Raw genomic sequence first — 26,924 nt, forward strand, 5'->3', positions numbered from 1 at the left:
TTACTAACCTTTAATAATACTTGTCAACACACCATGTTACCCTAACAAATCCTCTGTTTTCCCTTAATGTTTGAAGCTAATTACTTCTTCTATTTTAACCTACAATGAACATTTATTTATCCTTTTATAAGTGTTCATTTACGCCTCTTTGTATACACATCTAGAACCTTTAGTTTGTTCCCAAATCATGGCACTTGTATGCCTATCATAGAAAAATCGTCCTATATAACAACTGGATCAATGTACTCTGGTTTATATACTGGAATTTTTCCAGCCCTCTTTTAAGTACTATTCCCGTTTATTCGCACATCCGGTTATTTTGAAAATACTGATGGACTACTAATATTCTTGGACGACCCTGATATCTCTATGGACTCACAACGAGTCTCATTATCGTTATCTCTGGGGACTTTTCGGACTATAACATTTAATCCCTTGCAGTCTTCTATGGTGCCCGGGTCATCTGATAGATCCACATCGGCACTTTGTTCCCGATTAGGGTTAACTGCAAATATGGACCCTGCATTAGGGGAGGGATTACTCCACCCCCTCCTGTCCACACGGATTCACCGATTGGACAGTGAGGATTACGTCACACTAGGGGGAAGTTCTAAAATCCATTTAAAAAGAGGCGCCATCCACTCTGCAAACGGCTCTTGACAAAGGCGATTTGTATCGCCGAAACGCGCGTTGAGCAGCTCACATAGAGCGGATTATTCTATTTTAAATTTTCTTGTTTGGACAATTCTGGGGTTTTGACATTCCTACGATCCTGGGCACTGCTAAAGACTGTTTATGTATATATGTATAAGATATGTACAAGATGCTAGGGACTCCTACCCCCAAATCACATTTAGCTGTTTAGGCATCTTGTTACATATTGCTACATATTTTATTACTATGCTTTTCTTTGTGATTTAGTATGGGTTTCCATATACCTTTTGCCTCAAGAATCAATATGTGCTTTATGCATGGGATATAAGCTTATGGCAATTAAGGGAATTTCTCCATTTCTTCTAAATTTGAAGTGCACTGTAATCTGCAGCCTCTAAGCTACCTCTAGGCTAATACCCTTTACACTTTTACCTGTTCTTTACCTAATAAGTGATATTCATCCAAGGTATATTTGAAGGCATACTAGGTACTATTGTGTTTGTATCTTGCATTTCTGGATGCATATACTGTATCCTCTATTATTTGATACAAAATAAAACCTGATGTTTTAGCAACTGTTGCTGCATACTTTGTACCCCCGGTCTTTTTGATACAACTACACTAGTGGAATATCTGGCACACCTTTGAAGCCACATTAATATCTCCACAGTTTATTTGTTCTTTATAGTAAAGCCTGGCGTAGCTATGACTCTACCCCACTAGGTCCTTATTTTTAATCTACACTTGTATATATATATTTTTTCTTTTCCTCAAGAGGGATCATTAAAGAGTTTTTTGTTTTTTGGCTACCTGCATGCAAGACTCCCCCTAGTGCAGTGATGGCGAACCTATGGCACGCGTGCCACAGGTGGCACGCCGGGCCCTTTCTGTGGGCACGCGGCCATAGGTTCGCCAATAATGCAGAGTAGGAGCCTGCCTGCCCGAAACGGCAGGCGCCTACTCTGCTTCCGGGTCGGGAGGCAGGGGAGGGATCTTTGCAGCAGCTCCCCTGTCCTCCCGCGAGCAAGCTGTGTGGAGCGTTGCCGCGCGTTACCATGGCAACGCTCCACACAGCATCGCGCGGGAGGACAGGGGAGCTGCTGCAAAGATCCCTCTCATTGCCTCCCGACCCGGAAGACTGCTTGCCACCACCGGACCACCAGGGATGGCTGTGTCCCCCCCCTTCCTTTATTAGAGGTAAGAAGGAGGAAGGGGGGGGGACTAATTTAATATACTTTTTTATTTTTTTTATTTTATTACTTAAATACCCCCCCATACAGCACCCCTACCCCCCACAGAGTACCCCTACCCCCCCCCACACACAGTACCCCTACCCCCCACAAACAGTACCCCTACCCCCCCATACAGCACCCCTACCCCCCCAGAGTACCCCTACCCCCCACACACACACAGTACCCCTACCCCCCACACAGTACCCCTACCCCCCATACAGCACCCCTACCCCCATACAGCACCCCTACCACCCCATACAGTACCCCTACCCCCCCACACACACAGTACCCCTACCCCCCACACAGTACCCCTACCCCCCCAAAGTACCCCTACCCCCCACACACACAGTACCCCTACCTCCTCCCCCCACACAGTACCCCTCCCCCCCACACAGTACCCCTCCCCCCCACACAGCACCCCTGCCCCCCACACAGCACCCCTCCACAGCACCCCTATCCCCCAGCATCCCTCCCCTCCCCCACACCCAGCATCCCACCCCTCCCCACACACAGCTTCCCTCCCCTCCCCTACACCCAGCATCGCTCCCCACCCCTACCTCCCATACACAGCACCCCTACCCCCCCACACACAGCAGCCCTACCCCGCACATAGCACCCCCACAACACACACAGCACCCCTACTCCCCACAGCACAGCACCCCTACCCCTGCACAGCAGCTGTACCCCCCACACAGCACAGCACCCCTGTCTCACTCATACACACAGTACCCCTCACACACACACACCACCCCTCTCACACACACACACACACACCACCCCTCACACACACCACCCCTCATACACACCCCTCACACACACACACATCACCCCTCATACATACACACACACACACACACACACACAGCACCCCTCACAGCACCCCTCACACACACACACACAGCACCCCTCACACACACACACACAGCACCCCTCACACACACACACACACAGCACCCCTCACACACACACACAGCACACACAGAAACCCTCAGACACACACAGCACCCCACACACAGCGCACACACACAGCACCCCTCAATGCCCCTTAAACTACACCCCTCAATGCAGTATGTGTGTGTATTCAGCAGTCTGTGTGTGTGTGCGTGTATTCCGCAGTCTGTGTGTGTGCGTGTATTCAGCAGTGTTTGTGTGTGTGCGTGTATTCAGCAGTCTGTGTGTGTGTGTATTCAGCAGTCTGTGTGTGTGTGTATTCAGCAGTCTGTGTGTGTGTGTATTCAGCAGTCTGTGTGTGTGTGTGTGTATTCAGCAGTCTGTGTGTGTGTGTGTGTATTCAGCAGTCTGTGTGTGTGTGTGTGTATTCAGCAGTCTGTGTGTGTGTGTATTCAGCAGTCTGTGTGTGTGTGTGTGTATTCAGCAGTCTGTGTGTGTGTGTGTGTGTATTCAGCAGTCTGTGTGTGTGTGTGTATTCAGCAGTCTGTGTGTGTGTGTGTGTATTCAGCAGTCTGTGTGTGTGTGTGTATTCAGCAGTCTGTGTGTGTGTGTGTGTATTCAGCAGTCTGTGTGTGTGTGTGTGTATTCAGCAGTCTGTGTGTGTGTGTGTGTATTCAGCAGTCTGTGTGTGTGTATTCAGCAGTCTGTGTGTGTGTGTGTGTGTATTCAGCAGTGTGTGTGTGTATTCAGCAGTCTGTGTGTGTGTGTATTCAGCAGTCTGTGTGTGTGTGTGTGTATTCAGCAGTCTGTGTGTGTGTGTATTCAGCAGTGTGTGTGTGTGTGTATTCAGCAGTCTGTGTGTGTGTGTATTCAGCAGTCTGTGTGTGTGTGTATTCAGCAGTCTGTGTGTGTGTGTATTCAGCAGTCTGTGTGTGTGTGTGTGTGTATTCAGCAGTCTGTGTGTGTGTACTCAGCGGACTGTATGTGTGTGTATTCAGCGGACTGTGTGTATGTATTCAGCAGTCTGTGTGTGTGTACTCAGCAGTCTGTGTGTGTGTACTCAGCAGTCTGTCTGTATGTGTATTCAGCAGACTGTCTGTATGTGTATTCAGCAGACTGTGTGTGTGTGTATTCAGCAGTCTCTGTATTCAGCAGTCTTGTGTGTGTATATTCAGCAGACTGTGCATTTGTTGGAGATACTAATAAATATAAGCTTAATTTGATCTATTTATATCATTATTTAAAATTTGTATTATTGAACTCTCTGCTGTTGTGTTCTTTTAAAACAAAAGTTGTTAATTAGTTCGGACAACAGTACGAGTTGTTTTTTCTAAACTTAAACCTCAGTATTGAGGTTTAATTGCCGTGTTGGCACTTTAAGGAAAAAAAAGTTGGCATGTATTGCGGTTTGGGCACTCGGGCTCAAAAAGGTTCGCCATCACTGCCCTAGTGGGTACCTGCAGTACAAGCCTTTTGTATAATATAAGGATATAAGGTCTATTTGGAGGGCAATTCGTTTTCGAGTTGCCAACCAGTAGCCCTATTTTTCTCTATATCGCCAGGGGTTATGCCCCATTGTATCCTATAACCACCACAACACTGGCGGATGGATTTAATCCATTTCCTTCCAGGGTTGCTCTTTAACTACCTCTATGCATAAGGACATCCAGCGTCACCTAAAACCTCATAGGAAAGCATTATACTATTTTTTTCCTATGGGGAAGTCAAAAAGCAAGTGCGGAAATTGCTGCCCATGCGCATTAGGTTCCCTCCTGCCGGCTGATGTTGGCAGAGGAGGGGCACAGGGAAATCAGCGCTGGAATCAGGCATGTGACAGAAGGGATTTTTTACTCCTTTTGCATAACTGGGTCTGGCTGCAAAGGAGGGGGGCACTATAGGGAGCTATAGTAAAGAGGAGCTTGAAATATTAAAGGATCACTATAGGGTCAGGAACACAAACATGTATTCCTGACCCTATAGTGCTAAAACCACCATCTAGCCCCCTTGGGCCCCTCATGCCTCCATAAATGTAGCAAAATCTGATTGTATTCAAGCCTGAAGCTGTAACTATGCATGCTGTTTGCCTCAGAAAAACAAGCAGTCTGCTGACATCATCAGAAGTGGTAGTCTGATCCAATCACAATGCTTCCGCATAGGATTGGCTGAGACTGACAAAGAGGCAGATCAGGGGCAGAGCCAGCAAGATTCAAACACAGCCCTGTCAATCAGCATCTCCTCATAGAGAGGAATTGAATCAATGACTCTCTATGAGGAAAGTTCAGTGTCTGCATGCAGAGGGAGGAGATACTGAATGTTTGGATGTATTTTAGGCAGCCATGACCCAGGACGGATCTCTAACAGCCATCTGAGGAGTGGCCAGTGAAGTTATCACTAGGCTGTAATGTAAACACTGCATTTTCTCTGAAAAGACAGTGTTTACAGCAAAAAGCCTGAAGGTAATGATTCTATTCACCAGAACAAATTCAATAAGCTGTAGTTGTTCTGGTGACTATAGTGTCCCTTTAATTAATTGCAAACCTATGACATAAGTGAATAATACAATTTTCAAGTCCAGCTCCCTCATGGCGTTCCTTACCTGCAATAGGAGGTCCAGCGGTCATTGGAATGGCCATGAGACCAAGGACATAACCAATCGCTTGAGAGGCCTGCATGGGTCCGACCAGCTCAAATGCAATGGGGCTCATCATGCTTATAAGAAAGCCGTCAGACAAGCCCAGGAAAAGGCACACCACAATGACGCTAGTAAACACTTTGCACAAAGGCAGCATCATGCTCAGGATTCCCAAGAGCAGGAAGGAGGCAACCTGAAATATACAATTGCAGCAGGACTAAGTAAACCATGCAATATAGACATTGTGATGTCATTTTATTTGATCGAAATCTCTGTACATATTAAAAAAAAAATATATTTATAGAAATTACCACTGTGCAACTGTTTGTATATGATAACCATTTTTTTTTACATTTTTTTTTAAGAACAGTGGTTTGGGTTTTGTGGATCATTTTTGAAGGTGTACTTTACATGTACTTTATTACAAATATACAAAAATAAATCCTGTGCTCAATCTCCCACTTACTTCTGGGACGGCAACTCTTTTCTTCGTTGTTTTCTTCGATGTACTTTATTACACCTTATGTTTTCCCCTGAGAATACGGCAATGTGAAACATTTTCTTGAGAGTTTTTTTTTTTGGTCTCATAAGAATAAACGTATATTAAAAGCAAATACATTTTATGGTTTGCAAAATATGAAATTATCTTTTAAAAAGGAAAAAGAAAGCTATGATTCTACCTCTAAAAACACAATATAGTTATAGTTCAAATATATAAAAGGTAATTGGCTGGCATTATTCACAAGACCAAGGGCAGCCAACCTTTAATGTTCCAGATGTTGTGGACAACATCTCTCATAAAGCTCTTATGGTCATAATGCTGGTAGAGCATCAGGGGAGATGTAGTTCTGAATGCTGCCTTCCCCTGGACTAGACATTAGTATTGCTTTAAAATCTCTGGCTGCGGAACGACTTTGCAAATGCCATGCCATACAAATTGAGGTCAGCAGGTAACGAGCCGCACTGGCCAAACACAACACAAAGTATTGAGCTGCCTGGCAGGAGAGGGTGTCAACGGCTGGAATTATTACCAGTGAAAAAGTGTGATATTAAACACTAATCCTGGTGGCTCTATACTTTAGTGCAGATGTTTCCCTCATGCACCTCACACCAAAAGAATTTTATAAAAAATCTACAAGCATTCCAAATAAAAGAAAAATATATATATATATTGTAAGGTGTATTTCCACTTCTAGAACATTAGAGTAGTAATAGACCATTTAAATCACCTCTCAACAGAGTTCATCTTGAACTTAAAGCAACACTCCAGGCACCATAACAACTTTATCTACATGAGCCAGGAGTACACCAGACGCACCCTTACCTCAAGTGATTAAACCAGCCTAGCAGGCATACCAGTCCAGAATATAGGGATTACCCAGTTGTGTGAAGGTGTTTTTTTTTTCTTCTTTTTCTAAAAGAAAAGTCGGACTAGGCGGAGTGCCAACCCAGCTCTGAAGGACATTGGAGCTGGAAACGGGCAAGTGACTAACCTTTTAGGAGTCAGGGGTGGGGCACGAGGGCTCCATAGTGTTCGGAATGAAGATTTGTATTCTTAACACTGAATCCCTTTAACATCTCACTAAGACTAAATCACTTGGCTTTAAACAATAACGATAACCCTTGTTGGTTTGAGTGATGCATGTCCCATAATTAACATTATGCATAATCCTAAACTCCCACCTCTCTCCAACCATGTGTCATACTGTACTTAAATACTCCATTTACATTAACTCTACCTTGTATCCATCTCTAAACCTCTTACAATTATGCCCAATTTACCCACAAACACCTCAAACTTCTTTTCTCTTCCATTATATTTTCAGCATAAGAAAGCCAATAAATGAATTAAAGGAACACTCCACTCACCATATCAACTTTATCTAAATAAGTTGGTATAGTGCCTGGAGGCCCTCAAGCGCACTCTTACCATAAAGTACCTTTACTCTTACCATAAAGTACCTTTTTTTTTTATTCAACAAGGAGATATTGATTGGCTTAAATCATCAGCTGACTGATCTAACCAATCAGCGGCACCTCCCTGCCTCAGATTCAGAGCTGTATGCCACTTGGGGGACCTGGAAACTGGCACAGGCGGCAACCTTATGGTGACCAGAGTGTCCCTTTAAGAGACATTCAGGGATTTTGCTTTTCATATTTACAGCTGGCCTTTGAGAACATTATGAAGACAATTATGTTTTAAATATTTTTATTGTTTCATAACATATGCGTGTATTTCGAATTGAGTCATAGTAAGGCAAGTGGATGCCCTCGCAGGGGCTTATGCAGTAACTTCCAATAAGGCAATTAGTAGCCTACGCAGAGGCTTAATTATCAGTAGAAGAGGAGAAATGCATAATACCGCCTGCGCAGAGGCGAATTCGGTGAATACATGGAATCGCATTTAAACAAACTTTGCAGGGTTAAACTTACACGCATTGCGGCGTGAGTTGCCAGGTGTAGGTTGGCACTATGACAAGTGTCATACGCATTTTCTAGCGATTAAGCAATAATTGTCTGTCTTAGAACTGCAAGTAAACAGATATAGTGCAAATACATGTCAACAGTAAACAAGAACGTGGTAGTTAAGATTCAGCACCCATACATATTTTAATGTAAGGATAGGTCTGAGGTACCCTCTCATTGCAGTACGTGGGTCTGTTTGTGTAGGTTTGTTATGTTAACCGGTTTATGTAATCTCATCGTAGTGGCTGGTGTGCGCATTGCTTTGCGCGTGTGTTGGTATGTGTAAGTGCTTTGCGTGATCCGGTTCGTAATGTTAATGTGTTTGTTCTGTTTCGGAAATGTCTATTGTGTTCGCCTCAGTGATACGTGAATATCTTGCAAAGATTTGAAGCAGAGAGGCTTAAAACTGTTAATGAAAAAGTGAAGACAGCAATAGAGGATATACAAAGCTGTAAAGATGATCCCTCTTTTGCTGCACAAGAACAGAAATTACAACAAAATCTGAACAAGTATCAAAACAATGTTAAAAGTCGTAAACACGGAAAATACGTGAGGGACAATGATGACTACAGGAAAGGCAATGTGTATAGACGTTTCAAAAAAACAATGAGGATGGACTCAGATCATTATGAGACGTCTGAATATGAAACGTCAGACACAGACAGTGAACAAACACCCACCACCAGTAATAATCGGAACCAACAGGGTAGCAAAGGAATACTAAAAAAGGGAGTGACTTTTTTAGGACAGTCCCCTCGAGAAGGGGAAACACAGAACTACAGACAAACCAGGAACAGAGGCAGGGCACGCAGGAGATACTGAATAAAGATATGCGAGTAGTTAATTTGTCAGATACCATACTTACTGACACGCAAATAGGTGTCTTGATGAAAGGATTATCCTTTGTTCCGATCCCTCCATTTAACCATTTTGAATGGATTAAAGATGTCAACCTGTTTGGCAGAAGACTGGCACTACATAAATTCTTTAAAATAAAAGATGAAAAAAAGGCCAAAGAATTGGGTTTCAACCTAAGAGAATACCAATGCCTACAGGAATTAGTTACCCTTTTAGAGGAGAACGATAATACGACAATAACTACTCCATATACAAACCTGCGACCTAAGAGCAAATTCACCCCCAACCTAAGAGAGTTTAAAAACATCGACATGTTTGTGGAATCTACCACCAACATGATAAAAATGATTAATACGGATATGCTTACTATGAAACCTAAGGGTAATTTGTCCAAAGCAGAATGGAAAGCACTCTGCAGCCTAAAGGAAAATGATGGGATCATCATCAAACCGGCGGACAAAGGTGGCAACATCGTGATAATGAACAGAGTACACTATATACAAACGATCTATGTATGGAAACGGTACATAGATGATATCTTAGTGATATGGACAGGCACCAGGGAAGTCTTCGAGGAGTTTGTAACATCCCTGAACGTGAATAATCTAAATTTGAAATTCACCATGGAATTTGGCAATCAAGCACTTAATTTCCTAGACTGCACCCTCACTATAACGAAAACCCTTGAGATTAAGACTACCCTCTTCCGTAAGCCCACGTCAACAAACAACATGTTGAGGTGGGAGAGTTACCACCCAGTCCCCCTCAAAAGGGGTATCCCAGTAGGGCAATATTTGAGGCTCAGAAGGAATTGCTCATCGACTGAGGATTTCAAGACAAAAGCAAAAGAACTAAGACAAAGGTTTAGAGAAAGAGGATACCCAATCAGATGCCTGAAACAAGCATACCAAAGGGCACTTGATAGTGACCGGGAGACCCGGTTACAAAACAGCAAACCAGACACGGACAAACAAATCAGATGTATAGCCAACTATGACGCAGGCTGGGAGGAAGCGAAAAGTATTCTAAATCGATTCTGGCCATTACTGACACAAGACCCTCACCTGAAGGATACCATTTCCTCTAGAGTATCGGTCACAGCCAGAAGAGGGAAGAATATAAAAGATATACTAGTACCCAGTCACCTATCTATGTCTAAGATTACATCAAAAAACTGGATTACGGTACAAGGTACATACCAGTGTGGGAGATGTGTAGCATGCATTTTTATTGCCAAAGGATCTAAGACAATTACAGACTCGGCAGATACCACTACATTCCCCATAAAGCAGTTTTTTAACTGCAATACATCTGGTATAGTATATCTATTAACGTGTAAGTGTGGTTTAAAGTATGTTGGAAAAACCATACGTCCTTTTAAAAAACGAATTATGGAACATGTCCATTCAGTTACATCACACAGAGACACACCAGTCGCAAGACACATTAGGTCCCAACATAGTGATACACCCCGCTGCATTAAATTTGCGGGCATTGAGAAGATCCAGATGGGCAAGAGAGGTGGAGACCTAGACCAGACCCTCAAAAGAAGGGAATGTTACTGGATCCACAAACTAGACACCCTATCGCCTAAAGGACTCAATGAAGGGTTTACATTCACCCCCTTCATTGGTTAAGGAATTCCATAATTGTAAATATGTAAATATGTATATATAAGAGACAGTCTACCTGGGACGCAATTTTCTAAACCTACACCAGAAATGTATTAAGGATATAAACATCTACATAGACTAACACTTAATGTGACACTTCGTCATGACACTGACTCTATGGTTTACCTACAAACGTTACATGCACTGTATAGCTTATAAAGACCAGACATAATAGAGGCAGTGTTTTACTCCATTTATTTGATAATGAAGGATTAAATGGGAGCATATAAGTAATAGTATATAGACTTAATGTTGGCTCCCAAAAAAATCCTTCCCTTTCTTCTTCTCCCCTTTTTGATTTTCTTCGGGGGTTAGGTTGTATCTCTTTGAATGGCTATAAACAATATCCTATTTTTTCAGGCTATAAGACGTACCAGTCTTTGCAAATAGTTTAACATAGGGCTGATACGACACCCTTTTCTCTCTAAAAAAGTACATTGTGGTACCCCAAGGTCTCGGCAAGGGATGTTGGACATAACCCGTCCTCTGACCATTATCGTTAACAAGCTCCAGTAATCATCATAGCGCATATCATCGGGATACGAGTATGCTCCATACACATACTCACTTGCAAAAACACGCCCCCGAAATGACGTGGAGGGGCGTTTCTAAGCGGCAGTATCCGCCCATTCTGGATTTTGGCGCGCGAGGCATGAACGAGAGGTATTCAGGGATTGGTTACCAATCCTAGGTAACATGATATAAAAGAAGAGCCAGTGCCAGTGTCACATTCACCTTTGAGAAAGGCGCTTGCATAGCGCCGAAACGTGCGTTAGGTTATGCTTTTAATTTAATTTATCACCAAACACTTTGTGTGTTCACTAGGTGGGGGGAGATCTTTGAGATATATAGGAGGTTCATATAGGAGCTTTGTTTTCTCTACAAATTGGAGTTTTTCTAAGTTTGAGCAGTCAGTACAGAATGTTACTCTTTATTTAGCTATTTCTGCAACAGTGTGTAACAGTATGAGAAGCAGTTAACCTGGTATTCAGCGTCAGGGACGGTTGCTTTAGAGACTAGGCTACAGAATTCTTTAAACAAGGTGTTCATATTGATAGATAGTACGACTTATAGACCCTGTATACCTGTCTCACAGCATCTACTGGCCAATTACAGTGTACTGCCGCATACCTACACTGCTCTGCCAATAGCATATTTAATAAGAGTATTTTCTGTTCTAAGCTTGTTTTAGATAGGATCTAAAGGGTCTGCCCGTACAGAACTGACATTTTTGTCAGGATCCAGTTGTCTTCACGACGGCAACACCAAATCCTATCACTCTAAGCGACTCACTAACAGTCTCATTAATAGGGGAATCGTAATAGACACTGGATTTAAGGCTTTATCTACAGACTTCTCGTAATTGTCTTATACTGATTGACATTACGTTTTAGACGGTCTCGATTAGCAAGTCCTTAGTGTTTAATTTCTTTTCCCTCTAAATAGAATGGTCTGGATACTACCTTGCTAAAGCCCATTACTTACAGATAGGTTTTCAGTACCTCTGGGACACAGTTGACAATTGGGTTTCAACGCTCAAGTGCCTCATTGTATGTATCCCTTTACCTATCGTATATACTTAGCAACGGCTCTATTCATAAGGGACACTGTCTATCTCCATTCTATATAGGATCTCTATACTATGATTATTTTACATCAGTTACCTCTTATGCAGATCATAGTTATACTCTAGGGATCCGAGGATGTTATTACGAACTATTTTATTATCCACTCCTATCTCATATTGATACAGGTTCATCTCCCCCTTTATTTATTAGATGTGCTAGTTAGTTATAAGTTTCCTTTATTTTTTGAGGGGAATTTATACCCTACAATAAAGGTGTTTTTTATTTTTCTGTCCATCAAGGGTAGACTCACAGAATCTTTATGGGTGTTCATGTGCTGATTTGGGCCTTGATCACCACCAGTCTACTTAGTTAATTAGTAGCCTACGCAGAGGCTTAATTATCAGTAGAAGAGGAGAAATGCATAATACCGCCTGCGCAGAGGCGAATTCGGTGAATACATGGAATCGCATTTAAACAAACTTTGCAGGGTTAAACTTACACGCATTGCGGCGTGAGTTGCCAGGTGTAGGTTGGCACTATGACAAGTGTCATACGCATTTTCTAGCGATTAAGCAATAATTGTCTGTCTTAGAACTGCAAGTAAACAGATATAGTGCAAATACATGTCAACAGTAAACAAGAACGTGGTAGTTAAGATTCAGCACCCATACATATTTTAATGTAAGGATAGGTCTGAGGTACCCTCTCATTGCAGTACGTGGGTCTGTTTGTGTAGGTTTGTTATGTTAACCGGTTTATGTAATCTCATCGTAGTGGCTGGTGTGCGCATTGCTTTGCGCGTGTGTTGGTATGTGTAAGTGCTTTGCGTGATCCGGTTCGTAATGTTAATGTGTTTGTTCTGTTTCGGAAATGTCTATTGTGTTCGCCTCAGTGATACGTGAATCTGGCCGCTGTGTAGGACGCCAAGGCTTGAGGTTGCTTACGCGTGAGCGTGTATTGCTGTTAGAAGTCGTGTATGCATATGATTGCCTGTGCAGGGGGCTATATGGTGTAGCTGTTGTGTTCGCAGTTCGTTATTTCGAATCCTATTCTCCGAACTGTTGTACGCGAGTAATAAATTCCTAATTATTTACACTGTTAATGTAGTGGTTGCTTAGCGGGTCAGTGCCTGCGCAGAGGTCTAGTCATGGTCTCTTGATCGAGTTTATAAGTTATGGCCTGCGCAGGGGTCCTATATTCCAATGAAGACAATTATGAACCAAATGGTGTACACAAGAAAAAAAGATGGACCCTCCTCCCCAAACAAAGTAATATTTTAAATTTAACATGCTTCTTAACAGAACAGCTTCCTTTACATTGGCTTTTCAACGCAGAGAAGGTCATTTCAATAATGGCATCATTAATAGTCAGAATCAGCTAATTATTCCTGTACCTCAAACTATTATAGATTTGTGGCGTAACATGTTGACATTACTGATGTTGCGTATTTCAAAGCCGCTAAGATCATATTGCAAGTGTATATATTCCACGTCCTGCTCGCAACACTTTTGCTTGAAGTCATGTAGACTAATGATTTATGGACGTTCATTAAAAGTTCAGAAAATGAACAGTTATTTTGGAGGAATCAAAAGACCAATAAAACACTGTACTGTCTATGCCCACATGTGATGATTTAATGCTCTTGCTATATAGGGTCTGGACAGAGAACCCACTACACGTCAGCAGTATAAAATTTCCTGTAACCTATACAAGCCTCTTATAAAAAACCTCAGCTACGGCTGGCCAAGAAACTTGCTAAATCTAGCACTTCATTTCCAAAATCCTGCAGGGACATTCTATATGTTGTAACCCTGGATGAAGAAATTAATGTTACCCTATAAATTACAATGAAGCAGCTGCGCCACATAAAAAGTGAAATATTCACAATATGCCTTGGATAACAGAAACTCACCCCCCCAAAAAACACAAAATAAAAAACTAAAGTTAAATTAAAAAAGAAAAATAATAAAAGTCAGAGGATATTTATCAAAATCGTTAGGGCTAAAAGAACAAACCTTTGTTTTTACTGATAAATCGCTCTAATGTGAACACAAACAATTTAGCATTTTCCGTTGCTAGATTTAATCTCTCTCTGACCGGGAGGATAGCAATACATGAATTAAGACAGGCGAGGGTTAAAAGGAGGAAAACCAGTCTGCAATGCCATATTATAAATGTAATACCATTTTTCCACATCAATATTGGTTTAAAAAATGTCTCTAAATATTTTCTCAAGTCTCACGTATATCACAAATTTTAACGTTTTCCTGCCAAGTAACTTTACATAACGAGATTTCAAGACTGTTCTTAACCTCTCTACTCCCTAGCAAAAAGCACGGAACCCAAGATTTGTGGTGTCTGAAAAGGTAATGGGTATAATTTATTCTAAACAGTGTACACCGAGCTAACTTATACAAAAAAACAATTACAAAATCATTTCTTAAATATATTTTATTTTTTTGTTCAGGTAAAAAAAAAAAAAAAAAAAAATATATATATATATATATAGCACAGAGGTAACGTCACTGCCTTAGACACAAGGCCACCTGACTAGTAGGTGTCCGTGGGCAAGACACCTAATGATATGTATCAGCCCACCTCAATAATATGAGAGCAATAGGAGCCCAAGAGAGTCATGCCAGCTCGGACGTTGCCTGAATTAACAAAGTTCATGTCAGATGCATGGGAACCAGGGAAATCTAATAAGTGGGCTACTGAAACAAGCCATTCCTGGAAACGAAGTGAGAACCTAGACTTGGCTTCACTACTACTACAACAACAGCAGACTCAATGAGAGTAGTTAAGTGAAATGTATGTGGGAACTATGGATGAATAAGAGACCTTCATATACATTAACACCAAAACACCCAGGTTACAAAATGTTAGAACGTTGTCAAAAGGAAGCTCGTGTCACAACTGGAATTCGATGGACTACACAAAACATAATACATGAACCATGAAGAGGAAGAAATTCTTATACCCACACCTATACTTACAGAGGGTTGCCAAACTGAATTTCTGCCCATAGATAGGATAACAGCAGATATAAGAAAAGATGATCATTATTACAAAAGATCACTGGAAAACTGCCACCAGACACTGTGCAAGCAGGTACTATTCACAATCCTGACCAACAAGCTCATATATGCCACACCATTAGTGGTCCTCCAACTGCTTGACTACAAATCCAGGTTGTCATGGAATCTACTCCTTTTCTGCCTCTGCTTTCTTTTGCTGTCTCAGGCATTCCCTTATCAATTTATCTGTAGGTGCCATCTTCATGACATACTTGTGGATGCTCTGTGTTTTATCCAGTACTGTGGCCTTGACATTCATCAGGCCCCGACCTCCTTCCATCTGGTGAACAGTCCCTGGGGGCTGGATTTTGGGTTGAATCCACCATTCATAGTGAATAGTTTCTGGGTCTTGACATCCATGGCGACTAGCTTTTCTTTTGGCCAGGTTTTTAAGCTGATTACCTCACAACTGGTAGGGCATATGTGTTAATGGTTTGGATCTTTTTCATGCCATTGAGTTGGGACTTCAGGACATGTGGGGGTACTTGGGGGTACTTGGATGTTACTATCCTCATTGCCTGTTCCTCATGATTGCCATGTGTTTGTAGTAAACCAGGGTGCGTGTAGCTGTTCTCTATGCATCCTATTTGACCTTCTGATATTCGAACTATTATATTCCCTCTTTTTGCTATCATCCGCGCACATTTATCTAGTCATTCCGATGTCCTTGCTGTAGATACTAGTTAGGTGGATCAGTGAGTCAATTTCCTGCTCACTCTTGGCATACGGCTTGTGGTCGTCCATGTAGAGGAGGTGGCTTGTGATAGTTCCACTCTTTAACCTGCATTTGTACCCTCTTCTTATTATGATCTGGTTAAGGGGGTTGAGGTCTATGAAGAACTGCATTGGGGATAGTGCATCACCTTGGTAAATGCTACATTTGATGGTCACTTGTGTTCTTGTCTTGGAATTGGCTTCTAGAATTGTTTTCTACTTGCCCATTGAGTTCTTGATGAAGGCTCTTAAGGTATTGCAGAGTTTCTATCGAGCCAAGTATTCCAGTATCCATGTGTGTGGCAATGTGTCACAGACTTTCTTGTAGTCAATCCAGGCTGTGCACAGATTGGTTACATAGTTACATAGTTACAATGCTGAAAAGAGACTTGTGTCCATCAAGTTCAGCCTTCCTCACATTTGTTTTTTGCTGTTGATCTAAAAGAAGGCAAAAAACCCAGTTTGAAGCACTTCCAATTTTGCAACAAGCTAGGAAAAAAAATTCCTTCTTGACCCCAGAATGGCAGTCAGATTTATCCTTGGATCAAGCCGCTATTACCCTACATTGAAAGATTATATCCTTGAATATTCTGTTTTTGCAAGTATGCATCTAGTAGCTGCTTGAACATCTGTATGGACTCTGATAAAACCACTTCTTCAGGCAGAGAATACCACATCCTTATTGTTCTTACAGTAAAAAAAAAAAAAAAAAAGTGGTTGGTGTTTTCATAATGATGAGCAGCAACGTTCAAGCCTCACTCCACATCACGGTGTAAAATGTGGATCCACAGCTACAGCTTCTAATTCTATGAGTAAGGAAAAATCAACCAGCAGTCGTATTTCCCTTGGCATTCTTACTATGGGTCTCAGGATCAGGCCAATGCTTGTCCACGCTAAATAATATACATTGGTTTTGCTACTACGATTCGCTCCGGCACCTCGTAGGGGGGTGAGTAGGGACATCAAAGCAATTTCCCACAATACTCAGAGCAACAGCCTCTGTAAACACACCTACAAGAGAGACTATCTAGGGTTTTTGTTCTATCCATGCAACATTGCATCCATAGTGTTTTGCACAGATACAGACCCAGGGTAACATTGCTTTACATGACATACACATGCCATGCTCTTCTTTAAATCTCTGCATGTCAACTAGCTTTTCATTTACTATATTTCCATATTTACATTTCTGTGTTAATGCGTTACTTGTTCCTGTCCCTATAAGTCATATGATCTGCACATTATTACAATTTATATAGTTTTAATATATTCCACAGAGCTTTACACATTTACATTTTCCTTTAAGATTACCCTTCCCTCTATCATCGTACTATTAATCTCTCAGCATACAGCTATATATATATAAAAATATCAATCTGTTCCCAGTGTCTTCAGGCCAGCATTAGGTCAAATTACAATTTTATAGTCATCAATTTATGCAATTCCGTCTTTTGGAAGCCAGGGGGATATCTTAGGAAGCCAGCGAATGGCCATGTTTCCTATTAGATACTCTTGGGGATCTTCAGTGGTCTTGCAGGATGGGTTGGGTGAGATCCACTGCACTCAGACAGGGGGTAAATCAAGAGACTGTAAGAGGGGGAGTTGAAGCCGTTTTCCAATTCATATTTCACTATAAGGGGCGAGCGGCGAGCGAGCCCCTATGTTTTATGTGCTAAAGCGGTCATCTAGTGGTTCTTCTTTTCTTGAAACAGTTCTGTGGTTTGTTCACTGAATTATACATGATGTTGCAGATTGTTTAGTTTCCCTGTATGCCCTTCTGTGGCGAATTCTACAGGGTACTCTATTTAGAGGAGCTACCACACATTCTGCGCTGAGTTTATTATGCCGTATGCATAATTTGTACAGCCATAGGGGTGCTTTGATCTAAGCTTTACCTGTGGTTATGTATATGCCCTGTTCATGGGCAATATTGGTTTTCCTCCTGTTGATTTAATAGGCCTCCTTTTACTGGATTCCCGGCTTTGGCTGTGCATTATTTGGTTACCTTGGGCCTTTTAAGTCATTTTAGTACTTGTTTTACTGGACACTTTGGCATTTTACCAGAGGAATATTATCGGATGCATTGTTAAAGTTTTATAGATTTGTTATATTGTGCAGTTAACAAAGTGTTGATCTTTGTAGAGGACCTAGCTACACATCCGACCCACTGTGGTTGAGGATTTCTAGCTGTTGAGGTTGGTTAAGTATGCTGGGTATCATATGAGGAGCTTTCCTATAGGTGTAGGTATGGGTTTGTTACTCTTCGTAAACCAGAATAAAATGATCAATAATCTTACCTATTACAGGGGTATCTACGCACAGATTGCTATTCAGTTACAAATTCAACCGATATTTCATTCCGCACTACAGTTAGTTTTGGGCATTGTCCTTATTCGTACCTGGCCAGGGAACTGGTCACCAGCTTTAGTGCTTCTTTTATCTCAAAGATCATGCACTCATTCAGCTCAGTAACTACACTAATGCTTCATTCGTCCTACCATTCCCTCCTACTCACGTAGCTAGACACAGGTTCGTCAGGAGTGGAGGGGTGATGGGGCATTAGTTTGACCATTCTTACACAGTGGTTAGGTACAATCAGTATGCCACACCTACATGCATTCCGATTTTCGCATTTTCTCCCATTTTGCTCTGATGCGTTGGTATTATATTTAGGTTTGCGATTGTTTTGACCTATTTCCTTTTTACTCTATTATTCCTATAAAGTAGTCCCTTTCAAGCATCTCTTCCAAATACAGGGATTTCACTTTTCTCAAGTTGTCCTTACGCACATGTAGTTCAGGTTTATTCAGTTGTGTCCAAACCCCCTAAGCTCTATCTCCTGCACTAATCCAGCCAGTAACAGAGTTGGCATAGTCTTTAGTTACATACTCCCTATATCTCTCTCCTTATAACTACAGTTATTCTAAGTAGCTAAGGCCAAGTTAACTCCCACTCAGTAACTATCACACATGCCATTATTCATACCAATACTAAATGTACACTTAGTAAACATTTCACCTATCCTTCAGATTAGAGGCACTCCTGTTCTTTCACACTTTACATCTTAGCAACTACTTGACTAGCTAAGTATAGCATTTCTGGGGAAACTGTATATTTAGTTTTGTCCTTTCTTTAACAGGCTCACCCGCATGTCGATTTCAAAATACCACAAGCAACTTTCCTCGTTTCTATGTATGTCATACTCAGCTATTGTCCCCGACCACAAATGTAAAGGCAGTTAAACCTGTAGTTGTGGGAGGGGTTTAAGCGGCCTATACGTATCTCTACCTGCATGGAAAGAGAGACGTCCTCGTAGGAGAGCGTTGATCATTCCCACCTCTCCAGTAACAAACCATTCATTATATACTAGACTTTTCGCTAGGTGAACCCTCTTTTTTACAGGCTCACCCGCGCGTCTGTTCCGGCACACCACAACCGACTTTCCTCATATCTATGCATGTCCACAACAACATAGACATACACTATAAACTGCAATGCCGTGTATGTAATTGCTGGTGCCCCTAAATTCAATGACTGCAGTGCCATTTTCAGGTAGCTGCTGGCATTAATTCAGTCTATATCCCAATAATGTGTCAGGAGAGTGGCTGAGGCTGAGACAGAGACCATCCAATCCTCCTCTCCTTGCAAGTCATAATCAGGAGAGGGGCTGAATTAAGTAGTGCAGACACATAGCAGTTGCCAACCAGGAACGTAACTGTCTAATTCTTCACCATTTTCATTATGTATCACATCTATGTTTGCGAATGTAAACCTTAAAACCTACCCATAAAAAAACATGCAAAATGTATTTTCAGATGTCCATTAAAATGACTTGCATCTTAAATCTAGCTCTACAGACTGTAAATATGTCTTCTCTCCCACTATATCCTTTTGCAGTGCATTCTCCTTGGCACTGCAGTGCTAGTGCGGCTCATATTATTATTATTATTATATTATTTATATAGCGCCAACAAATTCCGTAGCGCTGTACAATGGGTGGACTAACAGACACATAATTGAGATCAGACCACTGGACGTACAGGAACAGAGGGGGTTGAGGGCCCTGCTCGATGAGCTTACATGCTAGAGGGAGAGCAGTATCTTCCTCTCTCCGTGACACCAAGAATGGTGGAATGAAGTGGGGACTGGAGATTTGTTAGAGGAGAACAAGGTTACAAATGCAGGAATATTTTTCCAAGGATGTGTTTTTTTTTGTTTTGGTTTTTTAGATAATCTTTATTTAGTTTTTTTCAATGTCAATATAAATTTAAGCCAGGGATAGGCAACCTTCGGCACTGCAGATGTTTTGGACTACACCTCCCATGATGCTTTGCCAGCATTATGGCTGTAAGAGCCTTGTGGGAGATGTCGTCCACAACATCTGGAGGACCGAAAGTTGCCTACACCTAACTTAAGCAATAAATTAAGTTGTGTCACAGTTAAACAGTAGTGCTCGTGCACCAATAATTACAAAGTCATAGGATGGTCTAAGATGGCCATTTTTTATTCTTCTGATTTCCTCCATTTTAAAAATTAAATCAGTCTTGTGTATGTACACGGCTGGTAGGAAAGGGTTTTGTTTAAGTATTTGCAGATAAGTATTTTTTTGAGTATAAACAGTCTTTAAATGTTTTACATGTTTTTTTAACCTTTTAAAACTACAGCTGTTTTTATTTCATTTCATGAATCCTTTTAGATTGAATGTGTTAAACATGTGCATGTTGGGTTTTATCTTTATTCCAAGTTCCATCTCATTTCAGTATGCTAAATTAACATACTAGAATTTATACGCATGCACTGTCGCAAAACAAAAACCAAGTAGAAGAATAAAAAAATAATAATTTGGTGTACATATATAATAAAGGTTTTGTTTCTATGATGAAAGTTTAGAAAAATATATATAATAATAATAAAAAAAAAAACCAGCACATTATGCTATGTAAATACAAGTGGCACACAATGATCAGATGAGAATTTCCATATAACTAAGTATAATATCATAATCTGTTTAAATGATGCACTAGTAAAACCGAATCGCTTTTCCTCAAAAACATTTTTTTTTTAAATTGCATTAATATTTTATATTGTCATCTTATCCAGATGCTATTAAGACTGGGTTTCCATGTGCTGCTATTATTGAGGTGAGGAATACACCAAAAACAGTTTAATCTTGGAGGGTAATGGTATTTGGCTGGAAACGGTTGCCTATATGGGTATTTGGTGGACTATGACGGGGTATACTTTGCTGAACAAGTCTACAAGTGGCACATGGTTAGAAAAAGGTTAGAGTTGGAAACAAATCTAGGAGACAATCTTTTTCAAATATTAGAAGGTACTGTACCTGCAAGTAGACCTTCTTCAAACCTGGGATGCAGTCACCAATTTTGCCAGAAGCTAGACGCCCGATTCCAGATGCAGCTCCAATGCAGACCAAGAGAACCCAGTCCTGTGTATTTTCTTTGAACCTCTGGTTCACAAACTTCATCTGAGAAAGGGATCAGCAGATTATCAGAAAGTATACAGAAACACTAAACGGGCATGTTTGGCAAAATAAAAGGAAATTGCTCTGTAGTTCATTCTTTGTAAAGTACAAACAAAATACCAGACTACTGAAGGCCTACAATGAAATGTATTCAAGGCACTCAAGGAATTCCTATGATGTCACTCAATAAAAGCTTGAAGTATGACTTAAAATTCACCCTATAATTTTGGCTTTATACATACATGGATGCATTCAAATTCTATGAATGGCATAAACATACCAGGTGAACGTAAGGAACAAAGTATCCAAGGACTGTGGTTGCAATGCCACACACCCAAATTCTGTAGGTCTTCTTGCGAAATACTTGCATGTTAAAATACTTCCGTGTTTGCACCAGGCATTGATGCATCTTGATTCTCCCGGGAACATTTTCCTTCTCTTTGTTGTAATCAATGGGAGGGGGTAGGAGAGGCTTGAAGGTGAGAGAGAGGAATATCTGAATAAACATTAAAGCACTGAGCACTTGGAAGGTAGATGCCAGCCCAATAGCTTTTCCCAAGGTCATCAGTATAAAAGGAAGGCACATTGTGAACACACAGCCACCACCAGCCACGATGCCATTCGCAAGACCCAGGCGCTTCTTGAAGTAGTGACCAAGAATGACCAGAGAAGGCTGGAAAGCAAAGGAGCTCCCGCAGCCAAAGAGGATACCATAGGTGAAATAGCGTACACCTAAAGAGCTGGTGAGAAAGTAAAAGAAAAACCACATTTTAATTCAAGTATCACTTATTCCTAATGTATTTTTTTTTTTTAAAGCATACAAAGTATATCAGTTATAGTCTTCTATTCAAATATGCAACATAAATACAATCTATAAGTGAGATTAACATTAGAGTCTTTCGCCATTTCTAGGAATACTAGGATCTGTGCATCAAAATTCCATGGGGATTCCAAATTCCACAAAAATCTAGTGCGATGAATTAAACACACAGAGAGCGCTCTTTATAAATAATGTATATTTGTGTTTAATATGTACGTGCAAACTATTTATAGTCCTCTCAAGCGATTGAGAAAATATTTATGTTTGTTAAAATTCTTCTAAAACCTCAATTTGTTTACGTTACATGATGTGCATCATTTCGCACGCACCTCATCACAAATTTTTGAACTTATGCAAGAGATCTATTCATCTCTATTCTCTACAGTCAGTCTTTCTAATAGGAATGATCATGAAAACAAAGTGTGATGCAGGGTTGGGCAAGATTTGGGATCAGCTGAAGCTGCAGACAATGAGGTAGCCCAAAACACTTTGCCAATAAGCTGACTGAATCCTATTAAAACTGCAAAAATATCAACACAACAACAAAGTAGACAATACAATAAATGCCAAAGAGCAAAGGGTATGTAAATTATGGCTAAAGATAGTCAGTGCCTCAGTTTACAATAGAAATTAATAGGACATTAGGTAAATGAGCAACATAATCAAATGGAGGATAGTATTCACGAAAGAGCGTTACACCATGCCTCTCAACAGTCCCGCTTTTGATGGGACAGTCCAGGTTTTGGGGTCTTGTCCCGCTTTTAATTCCCTGATGTCCCCAAATGCGGGACACCGGGGAACTACCCTTGGTTACTAATGATGCGATTGCGCTGTGCAGCCTGTCAGTGGGAGTCACTAGCGATGCGGTTTGATTCACTGATCCCCCACAGGTCTTTCTGACTCCCTATCTCAATTCTCCAATGCATATTATTGTGAGGTATGATAAACCACTGGAGGTTGTAGAGCCAACTACAGCGTGGACACATAAATGTAATGCATAATAAACTAAAATGATATAACGCGAGAACTCAAAAATAAATTCACCAAAATCAAGTAGTACAAGCTCTTGAAGTATATTGGTGTCACGTATTCATCCACACATAAAAATGTGGTTAATGACATTTATCGCCCTGACAGGAAAAGTTGTGCCAAGCAGCAATCATGAACATGGAAACCTGGTAATTGCTTTTGGGGTCAAAGGCCGGTCATGGCCAATCAGATCCCAGGAGGGGTATTTAAACCCAATTCTCCTTTTGCTCATTGCCCTGTCGTGGTTTCATCCTCATGGTGATCCGAGAGTGCATTCCTGATCTTGATTTTCTGGTATTTGACTTTGGCTTCGTTTTGACTTCCCTGAATTCTGGTATCCTTGACTTTTGGCTTTCCCTCATCGTTGTGTCTGATTCTGTGTTCCTGACCTCGGCAAGTATTTTGACTATTCTAGGATACGTTAAGTCCAGCCATTCTAAGGTCCGGTTATACGTTATCCTTAGTCCTAAATGTGACACAGATCTACGTGCTGGATCAACGTGTAATCCTGACAATAGGCCAATGTGATTTTATAGTAAACAGGAATTTGCATATTTGCAAGGAGTACATAATCAAACTCAAATATGTGAGTAAGCCTGGATGCTTGATACAGTCGCGGAACTAATAGAAAGCCCGGGTGCAAGAATTATTTTAGGCTCTTCCTTTCCTATAGTAAGGGTGGCTAAAAGGTAGATCCGCATCTGTCGAACAACTCTCACAATAATTTGACAGTTGTGGCTCTACCATTGTGTCATCCTTGCAGGGTAGTTTTTAGCACTGAGCTGTGTTTGTGTGTTTAAACGTAACCATGTTTTTGTATGGAGTATGCTTGTGTGAATGTAGGGGTGTGTTTATCTGGGTGTGTGTACTACACATATATAGACACACACCAACACATACAGATACACAGACACACACTGACATACATACAAAACACACAAAGACACACATATGGAGAGAAAATGTATACTTTTAAAGCCCCCTTTTAGAGCACAGGAGTGTCGCTTCCCTGCGATCCAGTCTGCAGGCTGAGGCTGTTAGAGGTTAGGGACTGGCTCTCATGGTCAACGCTCTTTCCTCCTCTCTCCCACATGGCTCCATGTCTCTGTTTGATTGGAGGAAGGGACAGGCTCTTACTTCTTCCAGGCTTCACAAAGTAAAAGGGGACCGGTCGACCTGTGGAAGGGCCACAGTGCCCAACCGGGACCCTGCTGTCACATGTCCACCAGGTGGCCAATGCACTTAGGGATCCCCTTATTGTGCGGCCACTGCTCAGCCATGTACACTGTGCATCACATGTTGACATCTACCGTGTAGATCAATTTATCTGGCAAGATAGGGCCTTAAAATGTTTTGCACAGCCTCTCTCCTACCTGAATATTACATCAATAATTCTACAGAGTCCAGCACCAAGCACTCAAGATTATGCATTCATCACCATTAAATCTTGTAGAATGTATTTTACAAGGAATGCAATGAGGGGGCAATAAGTATACACTTGATGGTCAAGTTGATTCTTATCAGCCATCACAACTTAAGTTCCTCCTGAGTAATAACATTTGTCATTGTGGAAGTGTACCATGACGGGAACTGAAGAGGGCTTTCTTTAGGCCAGCTCTTATTAATGGGTAAAACAATAAATAAAAAATAAGTGCAGCAATTTATCTCAAGAGGTAAAAGTAGAGATTCTTCTGGCATCAAGCAAAATCTAACCATTTACAAAGACATTTTTTTTTTTTTTCTTTTAAACTGTTAAATGCAGAATTCTGTAAGACATAACTGTCAGGCTTTTCTGCCAAACATTTAGTTGACATTTTGGGACAGAACAGTTAAAAATTATGTAAAAAATATCGAATTCAGTGATTTAATGTAATTTATCAAGTTCATAATCTCCGATCCCCACCTGACCCCCCCCCCCTCCTATTATTAGTATGTTATTTATTTGTGCATTGTTTATTGGTGGGGGTGACTAGGGGATTTGGGACACCATTTTTGGGGGGGAGGGTGGGCATTGCCCCTCCCTTCAATATTGAATTGTAGCCCGCACCTACTACCTATGTCTGGAGGTTTGGGGGGACAGTAGGCCCTGTTCATTATTTTTACTGCTGTCCACAAGGGAAAGGGGACCTTCATCTAATAACTGGTGGTGGGGGCATTAATTCCCATGTCTCCTCATGTTTATTTTAATTATAGCCCCCACCCGCTGACCACAGAGACACTATGTTTCTCCTCCCCATTTTTTAATAAATACATGTACAGGGACGGACTTCCCATTAGGCAGAATAAGCATTCATACATATTATACATTACGCATTTTTTTTATATCTTATACAGTTTTACATGACATGTAAATCCGGCCCTGCACTTATAAGGGCAAAGGGGGAACCAGTATCTAGTCTCCCCTGTATATTACTAGCTGCCCAGTCGCTAGTCTTTTTTTACAGTAGCAGCCATGTAGTCTTTGCTGCCACCACTCACCATGCCGCTAAAGGTTTAAAACTTCCGTTACAGGATTTTATTAATTTTCTTTTTTTAATGACCAACAGTTTTTATTTAAAAAATAAATAAATAAAAAAAAGGCTGATAAATGTCCGAATCCAGTTCATATTTTCAGACTGTTTTTTGCCAATGGAATGGAATAGAATTCAGAGTGTTGCTAGCTGTTCCTTATAGCACTGTAAGGCGTGAGGAAATTCTAGTTCTAGAGTTTAAATCAGACGCACACAAACTGACCTCCGCTTTACTTCATGGAATAATGTACCCAGGTGAACAGCCTCAGGCAAGCAAAGAGGAGAAACAGTAGCATACATCACTGCATGGGAGAGAAGTTGTGTGTGATATTCTTACTTTGTGAATGAGCTGGAAAGCAATCCAATGAAAGCAACTGCTGCTCCCCCTGACGAGGTTTTCCTGCAGCCAAGCCTGTCTGTAAAGATGCTGACAACCGGAGAACAGAAGAAGATCATTCCCATGGCAAGAGATCCAACCCAGGCTGCAGAGAGAAGACATAACATTCACAAAATATATGAAGATAATATACATATATGACGCTACAATATAAACTTCTAATTAGAATACACTTGTCAAACAATAAAGAACTGGGATTAGAAGCATGTATGGGCAGGGAAAAAAATAAAAAAAACAAATACTGAACTCACAATCTTAACATCACAAGCCTAATTAAGTAAGAGACTAAGGTGTATAAAGTAGTAAAAATAGGACGTTTTGCTCAAACGCTCCACTGGAGATTAAATAAGGCACTTTATCAATTACGTCCAGGCACAAACAAACCATGATGGAGGTACATTCAGACTGGGTATGTATCATAAATATTTGGTCTACACATGCACAGCTTATCCAGACAGCAAACATTCATTATCAATAAATCAAGTGGTGTTGTGATGGATAAAGCGAGTAGAGATTATAGTATTGCAGTACTGTATAGTGAAATAATGTAAGTAGTTTACTCTTTAACCACTGGCTATAACCACTGGCTATAGATCTTTGTTTTATTTACGACAACAATTACCTGTTAGGGCAAAGGCCTAATTACCCCTATGGGCTAGTCACCATTGTAATTAAATACTGTGATTTATCTGAATGTGACCTGCAACACTAACAAACTTTCTCAACGAACCATCGGTATCACGTACTAGTGTGCAACTTACAAGCTGTAAATTTTCTCACGGATGGGGCAACTTGAGATGTAAGAGCTAGAATATTTGTGTCAGCTGGGCTGGTTAACCTAGAACCAATATATTTTTGTAATAATAAATTGTAATCAATACAATATTAAATATAATATTTCATATAAAACGTGCTCTTACC

At 41.0% G+C, this 26,924-nt stretch overlaps 1 protein-coding gene across 1 annotated transcript in view; it reads right to left on the bottom strand.

The window, feature by feature from the left end:
* The window catches only part of SLC16A2 (solute carrier family 16 member 2), a 204,076-nt gene that overhangs the window by 7,674 nt on the left and 169,478 nt on the right, over nt 1-26,924 (bottom strand). The window contains exons 2-5 of the mRNA XM_063432076.1: nt 25,944-26,088; nt 21,528-21,987; nt 21,107-21,250; nt 5,374-5,602 (exon numbers count right to left, since the gene is read on the bottom strand). Of these exons, the coding sequence (XP_063288146.1) occupies nt 5,374-5,602; nt 21,107-21,250; nt 21,528-21,987; nt 25,944-26,088 (978 nt within the window). The remainder of the gene's footprint in view (nt 1-5,373; nt 5,603-21,106; nt 21,251-21,527; nt 21,988-25,943; nt 26,089-26,924) is intronic.

Source organism: Pelobates fuscus, chromosome 9 (assembly GCF_036172605.1).
Source record: "Pelobates fuscus isolate aPelFus1 chromosome 9, aPelFus1.pri, whole genome shotgun sequence".
Classification (NCBI taxonomy): Eukaryota; Metazoa; Chordata; class Amphibia; order Anura; family Pelobatidae; genus Pelobates; species Pelobates fuscus.